The sequence below is a fragment of the Cinclus cinclus genome, chromosome 24, assembly GCF_963662255.1.
Source record: "Cinclus cinclus chromosome 24, bCinCin1.1, whole genome shotgun sequence".
NCBI lineage: Eukaryota > Metazoa > Chordata > Aves > Passeriformes > Cinclidae > Cinclus > Cinclus cinclus.
In genome coordinates, this window is record NC_085069.1 from 1461260 (window position 1) to 1479313 (window position 18054).

General features: G+C 47.2%; 1 protein-coding gene across 1 annotated transcript in view; it reads right to left on the reverse strand.

The window, feature by feature from the left end:
- MYO1D (myosin ID) overlaps positions 1-18054 on the reverse strand; it is a 149800-nt gene that overhangs the window by 96886 nt on the left and 34860 nt on the right. Inside the window, exons 2-13 of the mRNA XM_062507902.1 lie at positions 17545-17753; positions 16431-16524; positions 15447-15612; positions 13676-13729; positions 12734-12829; positions 11521-11637; positions 10143-10346; positions 8812-8957; positions 8616-8730; positions 7810-7980; positions 3070-3140; positions 1130-1204 (exon numbers count right to left, since the gene is read on the reverse strand). Coding sequence (XP_062363886.1) covers positions 1130-1204; positions 3070-3140; positions 7810-7980; positions 8616-8730; positions 8812-8957; positions 10143-10346; positions 11521-11637; positions 12734-12829; positions 13676-13729; positions 15447-15612; positions 16431-16524; positions 17545-17753 — 1518 coding nt within the window. The remainder of the gene's footprint in view (positions 1-1129; positions 1205-3069; positions 3141-7809; positions 7981-8615; positions 8731-8811; positions 8958-10142; positions 10347-11520; positions 11638-12733; positions 12830-13675; positions 13730-15446; positions 15613-16430; positions 16525-17544; positions 17754-18054) is intronic.

The following is an 18054-nucleotide window of genomic DNA, read 5'->3' on the forward strand; positions in this document are numbered from 1 at the left end:
ACACAGAGGAGAGTGATTCCCACACCACCCTCTCTTAGAACCTGTCACCTCTGTTCAAGATGCATTTCTGCACCTCTCTTGATATATAAAGTAATTTATACACTTTAGCCTGTATTTTTGAAGAGTTGAGGGTCAGGTAAACTGGCCTTGATGGATGGCAAGAGTTCAGGAACAGACAAAAACTGAGCCCATTTACAGCAATCCCAATGGCCAATTTGTCATAGGCTTTAATGTGCTGGAAGAGGTGTTTGGGAACAGGATTTTCCAGAGACTTCACAGAAAACAGGCTAAATTTGATAAAACCACACAGCAAATATTTTGCAAGGTTTCTGGTCAGTGGGAAATGCTGAAAACAGGAACAGTGGGACTGCTCAGGGAGCACAGCCAGTCAACCCAAAGGACTGCAGACCAATTTAACACCTGCACAGGTAAACAGTGCCCACCACTGCAGGGTGTTTGTGCCCACTGTCCTTTGAGCAGGACACCTCAAAGCTGCAGAATACAAAATGAGGACATGTTTAATGCCAGGTAAAGAAAAACAGCTCCATGGGCACTTCCACCCACATTCTGATAGGATTTCAAATCTGCTTCTCAAAGCAACCTTTTCTTGCCCAACATGTGACCTCAAGGTTTGCACTTCTCACATCACTGCATACATGAAAGGATTCAAACCTATCTCCCCATTTGCTTTCAAAACAGGGTGTTTTAGGTGAGGCCAAGGATGTCTTGGTTGCTGACCAAAGCTTCCCAGTATCTTTAGCACTCATTACAGACAGAGCAGTGATGGTAAATGTGCAACAGGTTAATGACAAATTAGGCAGCACAAGCAAGCTCTGCACGATCTTGATTGCACAATCAGTTGGTTTTAAAAAAACCCACTTTAAATTATGTTCAATTAAAGGCTGTACCAGAACAGAAACAACATGTACAGAATAAGGACTTTAACCTGAAAAATCCAACTAACAGCCTCTGATTCACAGGAGATGTACAAAGCTCAAATCCCAAAGTAATGTGTGTATTCACACACACTGAAGACAGAATCACTGAAAACCTGAGAATCTGATAGCATCACTCCATAAAAAAGGATTCTGACAAATCAAATTAAAATTCACCTCACTAATATCCTTACCTGTTGTACATGAGGCGTTTGAAGTCTTGAAATAAAGTGTCCTTGTTTTTGTCAATAAATCCAGTGACTGAGTAACTAAAAAATAAAGGAAAAACAGAGTTAATTGCAAAGTAGCAAAGTCCTTCTCTGAGCTGCTGGTAACTGTGGAATCAGCATCCCTGCACTCCTACAGACACAGCAGATGCTAATCCAGCCCAGCTCTCAGCCTATCACTAATTGCTGTAGGAGCAGAGTGTGACACTTGGATTCTTGGGCCCAGCTCCCACCTCCAGCAAAGGAACAAAACAGGTGGCTTCAGAGAGCTCCTGCAGCTGTGCAGGTGCTGGCTGAGACACCTCACAGCACTTGGGCAGGGGGGAGATGGCTCAAATTCAGGAGTTAGGATCAGGATTCTGTCTCAAAACTGAGCATGTGTGCTTGTGTTAAATCCTAGAGAAATGCAGGTTTGTTTATCAATCTGTGCAGTCTGCTCCTCTCTTGGTGGAGAGTCTGAATTCCAGAGCAGCCTCTGAGTAGTGACTGGGGAACTCCCTTGGAAATCAGTGCACACAGAAACACACATTTAGATTCCTTCCTTCCTTCATCTATTCACACAGGAACACCACTCCAGGAGGTCACTGTTTCAGGGTTTCATCTCTTCTCCAAGTCTCAAGGCAGGCAGTGCTCTGCCCTCATGAAAAAAGTCCAAAATCTCCCCATTCAGTGACTCCCACACAGATGCTTCCTGAGCTCCAGATCCCACCCTGGGAAGCTGCACCCAACCTGCTGGCTCTGGGATCAACCCACAACCTGTAAATTCCTGTACAGATCCATCCTCAAATCACAGAGTCATGGGCAGGACCTTTTAAATGCATCCAATTCCACCCCTGCCGTGGGCCACCTTCCACTGGGACACCTTCCACTGTCCCAGGCTGCTACAAGGCCTGTCCAGCCTGGCCTGGGACACTTCCAGGGATCCAGGTGCAGCCACTGCTGTTCTGGGCATCCTGTGCCAGGGCCTTTCACCCTCAAGTCTAAGGGCTCCATATAAGATCTGAGCCTGAACTATCTGTGATTCCTTCCAAATTTCAGTTTTCTTTTACACCATTTGCCAGCCACTGGCAGTTCAGAAGGTTCAATCACTAAGACAGCACCTGTATTTTCTCCTCCAAAACCCCTGAAATCAGGGATGTCTGTCAGGAATTGCTCAGCAAAGACTCCAGAAGATAACCTGCTTGCGCCACATGGGCTCCAGTCTGATCACACTGGTTGTCCTTGGAAATTAAGGATAAAATTAATCCCAAGGTAAAAGAAATCATTAATTATTCCCTCAGCAACTCCCTTTCTTCTGACATAGGAAGTTACACAAATCCTAAACCATTAAATGACTCCAGTTATATTCCACACAACAGCTTTCAGTAAATGGTTTCTACCATGTGCATACTTCACTTCCACTCACTCTCCCTTCCCACTGCTGTCACCTCCTGCACTTGTTCTGCAGGCTCCAGGCAAGCACTTCCCAACCCTCCTGCCCTGATCCCTCCTGCAGGTTATCACTCCCATGTGCTTCCAGCCTGCTCCAACTGATTGGAGAATTTAAAGCCAGAGTTATACAATCACACCAAACAGATGTCTAAACCACATTTTATTAGCTCGGTGTAGCTTTCTTGCATAAACACTGCCGTCTTTTTTTCCTCTTTTTTTTCCCTGGAGCACTGCTCTCCCCTCACCCCCCACACCTCATTTCTCCTTTTGTTTCACTCCAAGTACAAATTCCCAATCTACAGAGCATGGCACCAGCAGAAGATTTAATTGATAAGCAAGCACTGCACCCTGTAATTGTGTGTGACAGCTATTCTGGCTTGCACCAGAAGCAGCAGTAAATCAGAATGTTGTACCACTTCAGAGCTGCTGGGAAGACAAAAATAGAAGGTGCAACTTTATTTCTGAGGGAAACTCACATCACATCTCCAGCGTAGTGCTTGATCCGGAAGTCTCTGTCGAACTCCAGCGTTTTGTCTGTGGCACAAAGCTGAAATAAATTCACATACATTAAAATACTACCCATAGACTGATATTAAAACACCACACCTGGATTTACAAGCTCTATAGAAGAGCAACCTGCCTTCAAAATAGCACTGGGAACTACAGGAATTCCACTTTCTATGTGTATGTGCAGATGTGAAATCCACTGCTGGAAAATGTTTTCATGCATGCACTGTAAGAACACGTGCTTGTACAAATGAAGCTGCAAGAGCCTATAATTTTATGAAGAAATTGATATTATCTCAGAAACACCATTATGCAAAAAGAACACTTGTGCCTGTAGAGAAACACTGCACCCACAGCTTAATTTATTACTTTTTAAAAGTCTTCCTTTACATTTTTTTGCTATTTCAGTGTAACTTCCTCTGCAGAGAAATGGGCCAACTACTGTGACAACAGCAAGGCTTGTTCAGCCCCAGATCCCTCCTAGTCATCTGACACTCCCCAAACAGGGATCCCCCTGCAGATCCACTGTTCCAGGCTCAAATTCCCATCCCATCCCATCCCATCCCATCCCATCCCATCCCATCCCATCCCATCCCATCCCATCCCATCCCATCCCATCCCATCCCATCCCATCCCATCCCATCCCATCCCATCCCATCCCATCCCATCCCATCCCATCCATACAACAGAAGATGTCCAGTGCCTATGTGGCAGCTGTTCAGCAGCAGTGGCTGTGACACACTCAAACCTTCAGGAATAGCAGGAGCCAAAAAGGTTGGCTTAATTAAAAAGGGAGTATGAGATAAGAATGAGGATTTTGTAACAGGCAAAAGGAGCAGGAGGATGAATTAAGACTTTGCAGGCAGCATTTAACACCACTGAGGGCTATGAGCAGATATCTTCTATCCACAAAAAGTCTTGAAATAAAAGAGGAAATTAGCATGGCTGAAATGCAGGGCAGGAGGGATAATTAGGTGCAGGGAGATACACTCCAAAAATTCACCTGTGTCCAAGAACACAAAATAGATTGGCTCAAACTGTAAGGACAGATGAAAAAAAAACAGAATATATTTTACACAAAATTAATCACAAGATGGAGCCCAAGGAGTGTGAGTACCAAGATCCCCAGGAGGTCCCAGAGGTGTAGGAAATCCAGCATGGCAGGAGCAGGGACCACCAGGAGCTGCAGAGCTGATGGATGACCAAGGTGCAGCAGAACACAGAGGAAATGAAGAAACAAGACAATACGAGGAAAACAAAGCCATTTTTCTTGCTGAAGTTATGTTCCCAGCATGGGGCTGAGCAGTGCCATTTTCAGCCACTCAAACACACAACTCAAACCAAGAAGTCAATAAAAAGGGGGAAATACCAAATGGCAAAAGAAATGCGTCTGTGCTACCAGACAGGGCACAGCTGGCAGCACAAGCTCCTCCTAAAGCTCATCCAGGTCTGGAGAGGCTGGAAGGAGCCATAACACAGCAATCAGGGATTTTGTTGTTTGATGGTTTAGCTTTTTCCAAAAGAGTGATTCTCTCCAAACTTTGTGTTTCCTGGACAAAGCGGCTGAAATTAGTGAAAAAAAGATCAGCAAGTCCATTGACACAGTGGATCATCTGCTTGGGTTTCTATGAGCCCTTCCATGAGGCTCCTCATTGACAGCTCACAGCATTCAAGGCTGAATAAAGACAGGAGAAAGGTGTTGGAAAGATGGGAATCCTGTGGAAGCCTGCCTGGAGTCTGTGCTTTCACAGCATCTGAAATGAGCCATAATCTGAGGGCAATGGGAAGGTCACGGGGCTGGATGGGGGCACTTAATCACTGAGGGCTGGCTGGGAAGAGCTGTGGGAGACACCGAGAGCTAAATGAGGCCAAAGCAGAGCAAAGGAAATGTCCCAGCAAGGGAGGGATTCCCACTGAGAAAGAGCAAAGTTCACAGGAACTGGTGGGCCCCCTGATGGGCCCCAAACCCTCCCTTACTGACTCAACTGGGATCTTAACTACACTCCTTCATCTCAAAAAGGACATGAAGAACTGGGAGAGGCTGAAAGGGCAAACCCACGCCCTGCTGACTGACTGCCCTGGGAGGATGCGCCAAGGAACTCGGCTTCCCCAGGTTAGGAAAGAAATGCCCAGAGATGCTGGCAAAAAAAGGTGGAGATGATGTAGTGGAAGACAAAGAGAACTGTGTTTTGCCATTTAAAAACTAGGAGGTGAGAGGTGTAATCTAAAATGGAAAAGGGAGGAAGGAGCTCTTCGCTTGAGTATCTGACCACATAAAAAACCCTATTAAGGAGACCAGGAGGTTCCTAGACTGCAGGTCCCTGGAGAATGGGAGCATGTCAAGTTACCAGTACACATCTGTCCCATACTGGGCTCTCATTTGGGCATTCACCACTGTCCAGTGTCTTGAGAGACACAAAATCAAGTGGACTGGAATGGACCTTCTGATACTCTTCCCTTCATAACCAGTTTGCTGAGATTGATACTCTCCACAGTTTGAAGATTGAGGCATTCATGGACCGTCTGTCACTGCACTTGATCCTTCCAAAGTATAATATCAACAGAAAAGAAATGAAACTTGGAGAGATTGAGGATACAAATGGTGATGTTGGGAAGGGCCACCAGAACAGCTGGCACATCTATACATCCAGACTGGCATTAGAGAAACACGAGGAGAACGCCCCATGCTCCAGGAACACAACATTGTGCCCCAAATTCTGCTGGTGGAAGTGTTCACCATCATTCTCCTGGCTCATTTGGCCTACCCCAGGACAAGAGCACCAGCAGCGTGGAGCAGCCGGGTACACAAAGTAGGACATGACTATTTAGGGCACCACAGCCCCCTAGAGCTTCTCCACATGGAGCCTGTGTGCAACGTGCTGTGCAAGGAGCAGTGGAGCATGAACTGGGCTGAGGGATCGGAGCTGTTCCCAACACACACACACTAACTCTTCAGGAGCAGCTCCCATCTGTGTGGAGCTTCACAGGATCTGCACGGCACCATCACAGTCTGCAAAGGCAGGGCAGGAGACGGAACCAAGCCCTTTGTTTTAATCCAAGTTAGAAGAGCCTGGCTCAGAAGGCTCAGGCTTCCCATAGCTGTTCTGGATGGGACTGAGGAAGAAATCTGAGGTGCTGGAATATCTGCAGAGATGTGACGGGGTGAAAGAAATAATAATTATGCGGAGAGGTTTATGGGTCAATGTTTTCAAGGCTCTATTGATTTAACTAGAAATAAGCAAGCCAGGGAGATCCATCAACCCCTCCATAAACATTATTTATAGCAGAATTCCTTGTCTCCCTCTTAGCCTATGCAGGCATTTTCTGACAACGCCACCTCCTGCTGAGGAACGCTGCAGCTGGCAATGCTGCCCTTTAATATCTCCTTGCTGGGAGGGGACTCCCGAAGGCGAGGACTTGAGCAGATTTTATTTTTAAATGTTCATTTTATAGCCCCCCATAGCACCTCCTGAAATTCCATCCCCTTCTGCCACTGCACTAAAGGACCACCTGCTCCCTCTGTGGCAGAGCCTCTTTCCCTGGGAGGATGTGGGAGCAAGGACAGAACAAAAACCAAACTCCTCTCTCTACAGCCACTGACCAGATAGCTCCAGAAACTGGATCATTCCCTCAGCACCCCACTGCAGAGGACCCCAGACTCCATCCCACCAGTACTACCACTGAAGGAAGCAGCTTGTATTCAGACAGGAACCCAGACCAAGCCTCACACTTGTTTTCAGGTGGGTTTTCTCAGCACGTTCCATGTCACTGCTCGGGCAATGAAATCTGGGTCAACACTGGAATCAAGCTCCCTGTCCCTCTCCCTGAGCTTGGGTGCACGTGGCAGGTGAGACATGAGGTGAGCTGCAGCAACATGGCATTTAAGAAAAGCAACATCTGGGAAGAAAAACTCATTTTGGTTTACTTTCATCCTGGCCTCTCCTCAGACAGCCCCAGCCAGATCCATTGTTTATCTTGGGCCTCCCAAAGGCAGCCTTTAGCACATATCTTACACAACCCGGCTAATTTGGTATTTCTGACCTACATAAAATGTTGTGCTGGGGTGGGAGGGAGCAGGGGGGACCAGTACTCTGAGCCAAACATTTCAGACAATGTTTCTGAGTAGAGAGACATGAATAAACTAAAGGCCCTTATTTGATTACTCTGTGTGAAAGATTCTCAAATTAATCAGGCTGGTGACCATTTTGCAATCTGCTGCCAAGTGAGGAATAAATGAAGCCTTTTAATTCGCCCATTGTAGCCCAGACAAAGCCAGGCGAGGGGCCTGGGTGCTCTGAGCTGCAGTGGGAGACAAGCATGTTCTGCAGCCAATGATGATGAAAAAAGCCCAAATCACAGTGCTGTAATAATGCAGGAGTGTGAATAATTTTACTGTCACTATGTATTAGAGCAGCCTGGGAAGAACAACACGTGGGCTGAGCCGGCACATCGATTGGTTCCAGATGACATCATGATATGTCAAGGCACGAGCTCAGATTCCTTTTATCCCAGAATAAAAGGGATGAGCCACTGCACATGTTAGAGCTCCCTCTGCCGGGTTCCTCTGCGACTGGAGCTGCTCGGGGCTCTTCACCTCACACTCAGTTGCAGCGATTCCGACCCAGCGAGCCCTAAACCCCGTTTCCTCATTCCATTCCACCTCAGAACATGGGAAGGGATGGCAGGGGACAGCAAGGTGTGCGGGTTACCTTCCTGCTGGAGAAGTGTGCGTGCTTCCCCAGTTTGTTGTTGAGGGCATCGAGGAACATCTCATCTGTGACCTTCCCCACGTTCATGCAGGCATCATCCAGAATGGCAATAATCCCTTTGTGCTGCTGTTCCACCAGGTCCACGATAACCTGGTTGTTGAAGTAATCAATCTGCAGGAAACAAAGGACAGGTGTGTTGGTGACCTTGGCTGCAGAAATGGGAGGGTACCAGTGCTGCCCATAGCAGTCAGTGTGACAGCAAGGAGCAATCAGCTCTGAATGTGCAGATCTCTGATTCCAGATAAAGCAGGCTGCTCTCCTACACTGGACAGCAAAGGAAGTTATTTTTCAAAGCCCTCAGATACCTCTCAAAACCTCTGCTGCACAGTGCCCTTTAAAATGTCTTTTACAATTCAGCTGTGTGCAGTCACTACAGTGACACTGCACGTCCTGTCCTTGGCATTCTGAAGAGGGTTTGAACAGGAAAAGGCAATATTTTTACGTTACTATCAACAACTAGAAAAATTCATAAGCACTCAGCACAGAAACCCACAGTTATGTGTGTGGCATCACAGAGGTGCCACAATAGGTTTCATCTCAGACCTGGAGTCCTTTACTTTCCCAAGACCTGTGGTGAGGTGACTGAGGAGCTCCTGCCCCAGCCTGATCCCAGCCTGGCAGGACAGCTGGCAGGGACACAGATGTCCCATCGACTGGAGCCTGCATGTGGAGCAACTTCAGATCCGGGACTTGTGCTGGTACACTGACCTCACACCGACCTTTCCCTCCCCTGCCAAAGCACTCACATGCTTCCAGGGAATTCCCTCTCGCTGGTACTCCTCCTGCTCCTGCTTCAGAACCAGCTGAATGAAGAGCTGCTGCAGCTTTTCGTTGCAGTAATTAATGCAGAATTGTTCAAAACTGCAAAAACATGAGAAGAAAAGGTGATGAGTGTTCTGGGAAAGGCAAGGGCACAACACTGGGCTTTAGAAGGTGGTTCACCTGTTATTGTCAAATATCTCGAAGCCATAGATATCCAGGACCCCAATGACTGTGTTCTTGCCATGCACTGTAGTGTCGTAGTTCTTCACCTCGATAACATCGTTGATGTGTGTCACAATCCAGCAGAAGAGACGCTCGTAAATGGCCTGCAGGAAACACAGACTGAGGGCTCCTGCCTGCACCTGCCTCAGCTCTTCCCAAGAGATTCACCACAGCTCATTCCAGGCCTCCACCAAAGCTGCAGGTCATGTTCTGCTGAAAGTGAGCAGCTACTGAATGGAGAAAATATTCTATGAAAGTATTTCTTTTCTTTCTTCCAAAACTCCTTTATACAAAGTTGAAATCCCACTGAGGTCACTGGGTGCAGCAGTTCCCTAATTTGATTTCAGTCAGCTTTTCAGCTGCCTAATAAGTACCACTCCTGAGAATTATTTAACAATACTGAAGAGCAAGAGAGAGGTCAGTCACAGAAATCCAACAACTGAACACAATGACAGGAAAATAATCCTGTTCACCTTTCATGAAAATAATGTTCTGTAGGCAGAGGTGTCTTCAAAGTTCTTCATGTTCAAAATGTGCTGTGAAGCTGGGTAAATACATTATCTCAGGAAAAGAAGTCAAGTTAATAATCACTGACATTCATAACTTCATCCATCCCTCTCTTATAATTTGATTTCTTAGCAGAGGAGGAACAACTGTCATTCCTGCCATCAGTACTCACTTTTCCCACAGAAGGTGTCCCTGCCACTGGCAGGGGGTTGGAACGAGCTGGTTTTTAAGATCCCTTCAACCCAAACCATTCTACAGTTCTTTAAAAAAAAATTTTAAAATAACACTTTGTGTTTCCAACCTGAATTCTAGATGTTAACAGTTCCACTCTACTCTTTGAATTTAACTGCAAAATGAAGTTGAAGATCCCATTTCACAGCAAATTGCTCCCTGTATGACACATTTGCAGACGCCAGCCCAGCCTGCAGCCCATCCCCTCCTTAGTGTGCCTGGCTCTGCTGGCTGTGGGAGCTGGATCCCTGCTGGAAGGGCAGGGATGGGGAGGTGCCATCTACAGATGGCACCCCTACAGAACTCAGGAGCACACAGGTTCAGAGAGAAATCTGCAGGACGCACAGCAAGCCCTATGCTTAGTGACCCACCCAGGAATCCTCCTGGGACTGAGCACTGAAAAATGCTGGCAGCAACGAGAGCAGAAAAATCCTGGCAGCAACGCCTCCCTTGGGCACGGCCATTCTTTGCTGCACACCTCAACCCATGGGAAAGGCAGCAGGAATGTGTCTGGGTGAGTAGCACACAGCACAGGAAGGGACTGAACTCACCTTTGCAAAGGCATCTCTGCCATAGGTGGCCTCCTGCTCTGTGTGCTGCTTGTCGATGACGTCCCTGCCCGTGGCCACCGTCCGGAACAGCAGCGCCTTCTCCACCAGCTCAGCCTTGGTGGACAGGAGGTCAGCAATGACTGACACCACCTTGCTGTTCTCGATGACGGGAGTGTCTCCATCCACAGAGAACTTCAGGTTCCCCTGCAATCAGCAGCATTTCTCCATCTGCCTTTTACTAACAGGGATCAGCACACCCCAAGTCCATTCATTTACTACCTGCTATTCCGGGCCGGAAATCTCCTGCCACACTGGAAGGTGTGGCACATCCACACCCTTGAACCTCCAATGTCAGTTGGAGCTGGTCTGGAGCAGCAAAGGCTTTCTCAAAGCAAAGCATTCCTGCTCAGTGTCAGCTCAGCTTTAGGGACAAACGACATCAAACACTTCCCAAGATTTAATCGAACGCCATCCCAAGACACAGAGTGCAGTGATAGGGAATTGCACTATGTATGCAAATGCTGGATGTAGCATTTGTCTTCACTGCAGCTCCCCATTGGCTGCAACTGCCCTGGCAGTGCTATTGCCACAGAGGGAATGGCATAGGGAAGCTGAGAGGCCAGTGCCAGCGGGACTGGATTGGCAGCACCCCACCAGCACAGCTCTGCTCCTGGGTACCTTCTGTGCCAGGACTAAGCAGTGACACCACTTGGTGATCCACAGCAGAGGGTTGTCCCCCAGCCTGCCTGCATGGCCCCACTCAGCTCTGCCTCCCTTCCTTCCTTCCCACCACTGCCATCCCAAGGAGCAGAAGGAACTGGAACAAAGTTGTTCTTTGCCACCCTCCTCCTACCCACCTCTTTCCTCAGGGAAACACAAGTGCTGAGCTACAAGGACACTGTGCAGGGCAGGAGGCTCTGTGGCTCACAGGAGGATCCATGAGAAGGAAGGATCTCCTCAGCTTCAGAACACAAAGAATTTAGAGATATTCTGTGTTCCCTGTGCTCAAACTTCACAATGAAATGAAGAAGAATCACTGTGGTGAAGGTGAGTGTGAGGGCACAAAGGGACAGAAGCTCTTTATCTCACTGACAAACCCCAGCAGTTCCTTTTTCAGAACATATAACAGCTCCCAGTACTTAGTGCTATGCCTGGTTTGGGATCTGGAACATGCAGGAATACATGTGATCATCACTGCAGTGCCTGTTCCAGCAAGGACTTTCTTTCACCACTGGACCTGTGAACTGGACACACCTTCCAAGCCACCAGAGCTTCCAAGGGCTTCTGCAGCAGGACAATCAGAGCTGCTGGCAGTACAAGCCCTCCTGAGGAACCAGGGATGGGTTCAGGGATGGATATCCATGGGCAGGAAGCTTACCAGGTGCAGAATGGCTGCCACGATTTTGTAGACAGTCTGAATCTCCTCCTGCTTGAAGCCAATCACCTTCATGGCATCAGCAACTGCCTTGAACTCAGCCCCGTCACTGATGGAACACTGAGGGGAGAGAGAAGTTTGGGATGGGGGGATTTAATGGGAGTCAGCTGTAAGGGAGCAAGGATTTCACAAGCCCATGGGAAACAGAGATGCACTTTGATGTCTCTCAGAGGCACGACACTGTCATGAGGTTTCCCAGCTTATTCCAATGCCATTTTGTGTACTCGAACACTGAACCCTGCACTGCACACACGTATTCTGGCAGCAGGAGACACAGAAATTGACCACAGCACAATAAATTTCCCAGTGGAATTTGCTGAGAAAGAGTTAATAAAAAATCCCAGAAGAACAAGGACAATTTGTGCAGTCACAGATCCTGTGAGCAGAGGCTGCAGAGCACCAGCAGGCAATCTCTGTTCTCTACCAGTTCTCTGTTCAAGATCGGCCTCTCCCTCCCTCCCTGCAGCCTCCTGGGTTTGCTTTCAATGCACATTTTTAGAGAGAATCATCTGCTATGGGAGAAGTCTCTGGGTTTCCGTACCAAAGTGCATCTCACAAAAGCACCTAAGAAATCAGAGAACCTCGGTCTGGACCCTGCTTCAAAGGCACAACACTAGGGACAACTCCAGATGTATCTGAAGTGCTCAGGACCTTGTTGTCTAAAAACTTTATGGGTTTGTTCCCTTCTTTCCTGCTCAGGGTTGCTCCTTGAGGACAAATCAGACATGAAGACTCAGTGCTTCAGTAAGTCAAAGATCCTACTGCAGAAAAATGAGTCCTATTGGCTTTTTGCTCCAGAAGGCAGTTTAAGGTACCCATTATGGAGTATGGAATGTCTGCCACTGGTAATGGGTTAAATATCCACACCTGTATTTAATAATAAATAATTTTATTGCTGTTTATAAACAGACATATGCAGCATGCACAGGTGTATTTGTATATTTTAAGCAGAATAGAAAAATATATTTTTTCTATGATTCTAAGTACAATCGTGCATTATCTTGTAATAAAGGAACTGCATTACAAACAGCACACCAGTACCACATTTCCATATTCATCCCCACTGATCTCAGCTTCTGCTACCTCAGCAGTGCTTTGATCATTTCCAGCAGCACTTCCAATGCTAAGCTGTCCCTGGGTCCCTCAGCCCCCTCACCTTGAGCTGTGCCCCAGGGCAGATGTAGCTGTAAGCTGATGCATCCTTCTGGAGGTGCAGAGAACGCAGGAGCTGCTCAGAACCTCCCTGTAGGAGCTACATGAAAAGAGTTTTAAGAAATGGTGAATTAAAAATATAAAATGTTCTTTTTTTTCTGTCTCTTATTCATCTGCTTAACAAAAATATAATGAAAATATTAATTACTGGTGCAATATCTGGAGCGCAATGTGCAAGATTCAGAGCCTGCACTGGTACAGGGCTCTGCCACCACAAGTCACTGTCCTTTAGAGTCACAACTGTATGAAAACCAGCCTGAAGCCCTCACAGACCTGTTCACACCTGTGCCATGTCACAGCTATGCCTTGGTAAGCACATTGCCCACACAGAGACTTTTCCTCCTGGAAATGACACATCCATAAGGAAAGTGCTAATATGCCATCATGGAGTACTGAAAAAGTGGGAAAAAATAAACAAACCTCCCCTTCCCTCAGTGCATAATCAAGGTTATACTAATAGGCTGACCATATCCTCCAAAGGACACACAGGGAACCACCACACAATGTGGAAGACACTAAAGAACATCCAAAATACCAAAAAAGTCAACTTGGTGCCATAAAACTGATTCCATATGGACTAAAGGCCTCAAGAGAAAATAGAGGGATTAGGCTTACTACAAGTAAAACAAGTCAAAGTCTAATATCCTACCATATTTGTTTAGTCATCCTCTTTTAAAGTTTAGAAATGTGTTAATATGGGACTGGAGGACAGAAAACAATCCATCTTCCCAGGCTCCCTCCCAGCCCAGGCCCCTACAGAGAACTGAAGAACCCAAGATCACCCAAGATGCTGCAAAACACATGAGAGGGTGAAAGCCCTTTGTGCTCTGCCCAAAGCATCTGGGAAACTGGGGACAAGTCACTGCTCCAGCAAAGGAACACAGACCTGGTAGAAGGAGTGGAAGCTTCGTTCCCCGGGCTGCTGCACGATCACACGGGACTGGGGGAACAAGAGCTGGGTGTTAGTGGGACATCAGCACCTCCCTTCAGACATCCACATCACCAGGACACCCCAAATCTATCCCATCTCACACTTAGGCTCTTGGGAATACCATCACACACGTGTGACCCCAGAGCTTGAGGTCTACAGTCAAAAGCACCAGCTTGTGTAACTGCTGCAATGTCCTGCTTCCACACAGGAATCCCATGTGGGAACCACAGGGTTGCTTTCATGCAAGAGTCAAATAAAACATCATTTTAGTTTTAGAACTATTTAATCACTGGAAATGAAAACCAGGAGTCTATGACTACAAATAAATGCTCAGGGCTTAGCAGTCACCACTCCACCCCCAGGACAGGCTGCCCACAGCACTCAGATGTACAAGGGAATTCTCTGCTCTGACACAAGGGCCTTGTTTTAGGGAGCCATAGATCCATTCCAGACTCCTCACTCCAGACCAGAGGAAAAAGGCACAAAAAAAGGGTTAAATGCAGCAGACATTCAGCCATCAAGCAACATGTCCTTATTTTATGCTACGAGTTTGAACTATGAAGAGTGATGAGGAACAAAGCTGTGCAGGGGAGGTTTAGGTTGGGTACCAGGGAAAGGTTCTTCCCCCAGAGGGTGCTGGGCACTGCCCAGGCTCCCCAGGGAATGGTTCCAGCCCTGAGGCTGCCAGAGCTCCAGGAGTGTTTGGACAGCACTGCCAGGGATGCACAGTGTGGGATTGTTGGGGTGTCTGTGCAGGGCCAGGGGTGGGACTAGATGATCCTGGTGGGTCCCTTCCAACACAGGATATTCCATGATTTGATGTGTTCCTGCTGCAAAGCCACTGTCTATTACTTCTTGTATTTGGGCCAGAGCCTCCTCTGCTTTCAAATGGAAACAAATTTAACTTGGGAGAAGTTAAGAATATGAAATAAACAATCAGGATAAATAAATCATCAGGATTTAAGGCACTGCAGCTGCAGTCCTAGCCCTCTTTTTACATCAAAGTATCCCAAGTTAAATGTTTGGGTTTGTTGTTTTGTTTTTTAAAATAAAGTGTTTATTATGAAAATAGACTTCAGGGAAATAAGTGGATAAGTAAAAAAGAAAAGAAACACAAACAAAAAAGGGTGTTGGCAGACGTGGTCAAACACATAATCAAAGCCAGACATGTCTTACACAGCAAGAACTGTTAATGGCTCACGCCTGAGTTCTCCAGTTTCGCATATTCCAATGTTTTCAGACACCACTTAATGACACAAAAAATTAATTGTACTCAGGATCACTTAAAATATATAAAACAATGCTACCAACAGCTCACCTGAGGCTGTGGTGTTATTCCCAAATAACACTTCTCAAGCACATTTGCTCCCTCCAGCCCTGGAGATCTCCTTCTCCAGGGAGAGCTCAGTGCAGGAATTACAGAGCAGGAGCTGCGCAGAGGGTAAATTGTATCCAAAATAAAAACTGAGATTAAACTTCACACACCCACACACACAAAATCCTCTGGATAACACAGCCCCTTTGCTGGTGAGCTCTGGCAGTCCTGGTGCACCAGGAGCTGCCAGGACTGCAATGGCTTTCCTGACTCCTGAGCCCTTGATTTGTTTTTCTGTGCCCTCATACCTCACCTGCTACACATTTGAATGGAAAACTTTCTACTGGCAAAGCCCAGATTGCAAAAGTAACTCCAGCAAAGGCTGGAACCCTGGAAGGGAAGGTGCCTTACCTTTTCTAGCAGATAATTATTGATGTGCCCACCTATGGGGTCTCCCTTGAAATCAAAGTTGATGTCCATGTATTTTCCAAACCGGCTGGAATTGTCGTTGCGGTTTGTTTTGGCGTTGCCAAAGGCCTCCAACACACAGTTGGATTTCAGCAGGATGTTCTTCACTCTGCAGCAGGGATGGATGGGTGGGTGGATGGTTTGAAAAGGGAACAGGGTAAGACTTCAACACTCACACCAGGGGATTTTTTTTCACAGCCATTTCTCTAGAAGAATTCAATGACAACAGTAATGCTCTTCAATGGCAGATTTGGGCAGATGGGGAAGACATCAGCAATCCCATGGGAAATCAGCTGGGAGCTGTCACCAACCAAATGCTCTTTGGTTCAAAGACCAGACCCCCACCCTGAAATCAGCACTGGAAATTCAGCTTCTATACATATTTGAATTCTGAAACCAATTTTCTGAACTCTTTTTCAAGTTATTTTCATAAGTTCATTTGAGGTAGGTTTAAGTCTGTTTCTGCAGAGAGCCACATTCCTTGCTTCAAAACTTTTACTCCATGACAGAGAGGGACATTTTGCAATTCAGAATCATGTGAGACTGGAAGGTCATGGAATACACTCCTTGCACTCCACATGGTGTTCTAGCCCACCCAAATTTCAGGCAATTTGCCCCAGGAAAAGCTATTTAGAATAATTTAGGTTGGCAAAGACCTCTAAGATCATCAAGTCCTATCATTAGATAGTTGATATTGGCTGGATGGTATTTCTGATGCTGTTTTGATTTTGAAAGTTTGAACTTTCAAAATAAACTTTTCAATATGATTTAGCAGTTAATACTGCAAAATTCCCAGAGTAAAAGCACTACCTGAAAAAGTTAAGTATAAATCAGCACGTACAAGAGACCATCTGATATCATGGTGCTACACAGCCCACAGAGACCCACAAGCAGGAGATTTCCCTTCTTTTCCAGCCCAGGCCTTACCTCTCCACCTCAGCCCTCTGCCCGGGGTTGGTGATGGCTGCTATGTACTGCATTATGTATTTACTCGCCTCAGTTTTCCCAGCCCCGCTTTCACCTGGGGGCAGAAACACCATGGTGACCAAACAGATGAAAAAAAGCAAAACAAATCATTGGACAGAAGACGTCAATTCTACCCCAACTGTGCCTGGGCAGTTTGATATTTTCTTTTTAAAGCAATCTTTGTGTACACTTAGGTCCTTTTCTAAACACAGCCATAACCCTGCCTGGATGCTGCTGCTGCTGGGCTGACTTTGAGCAATTGTGCTGTGAAATTCCACAGGTCAGGAAAAGGGCTGGCACACAGAGGATCAAAGGAATATTGTTAGAGGAGAAAGCCTGGCCTGCAGCAGCACAAGGGGCCACTGTTCAGCACCCCAGCCCAGGGCTCTCTCCTTTCAGAGCTGCCCAAGCACGGGAACATCAAGAAAACGAAGTGCCGGGATCTAGCCAGGGATCACTCTGGTACCAGCCCTGCTCCCACTGCTGCAGCCAGGGCCTTCCAGTGGAGCAAGGAACAAACAGTGGCCAGTCAGGGCAGCAACAAAAATCAGCAGTTCCTGAGGGGGACAGGCCGAGTTCTGCTGATCCCAGCTCTCCTGATCCCAGGTCACTCCTGATCCCAGGTCACACCTGATCCCAGCTCTCCTGATCCCAGGTCACTCCTGATCCCAGGTCACTCCTGATCCCAGTTCTCCTGATCCCAGGTCACTCTTGATCCCAGGTCACTCCTGATCCCAGCTCTCCTGATCCCACATCACTCCTGATCCTAGGCCACTCCTGATTCCAGGTCACTCCTGATCCCAGGCCACTCCTGATCCCAGGTCACTCTCCGGAGCAGACACAAGGCTCCTGCTTACATTATCCCACTGCAGGCACAGATCCAGCTCCTGGCTGGCACCAGCTCTTGAATGAGATAAGAAACAATTGTGCCGGTCTCCACACTCGGATTCAAATGCAAATGAGAAGCTTTAAGATTAATGAAGTTTCTTTTATGAAACGCTGCCATTATAATCCTTCCACCTGGAATTCCACACAGATCAAGTGCTCATCACCATGCAGAGCCCTCCCAGCCTACCTGAGATGACAATGCAGGTGTCTTTGGATCGTCTCTTCATGGCTTTGTAAGCAGCATCAGCGATAGCGAAGAGGTGGGGAGGTCTCTCATAGAGCTCCCTGCCCTTGTACTGCTCGATCATGTCCCGCCCGTAGATATTGAGGTTCTTGTAAGGATTCATGGATACAACCACCTCCCCAATAAAGGTGTAAATCCGGCCCTTCTCGAACCTGCCCAGAGCAGACAAAAGGCAGAAATCAGACACATGCAGAGGTTCAGGACAGGCTGCCCGGGCCATCGGGTGAGCTCTTCCATCCATGACCCTACGAAAACTCAACAATAAACCCTGGCTCTGGGCATTCCCCGAGCAGGGATGGCACAGCAGCAGAGACCCGAGGGTACAAGGACAACGACCCAGAGCTGGCTTGGAGTTCCAACAACTACAAAGGACTTTTCTACCTCTGTTTCACTTCCAGATATGTGATATGGAATTTACAGTTTCTACAACTGTCAATAAGTGAACACGAGCGT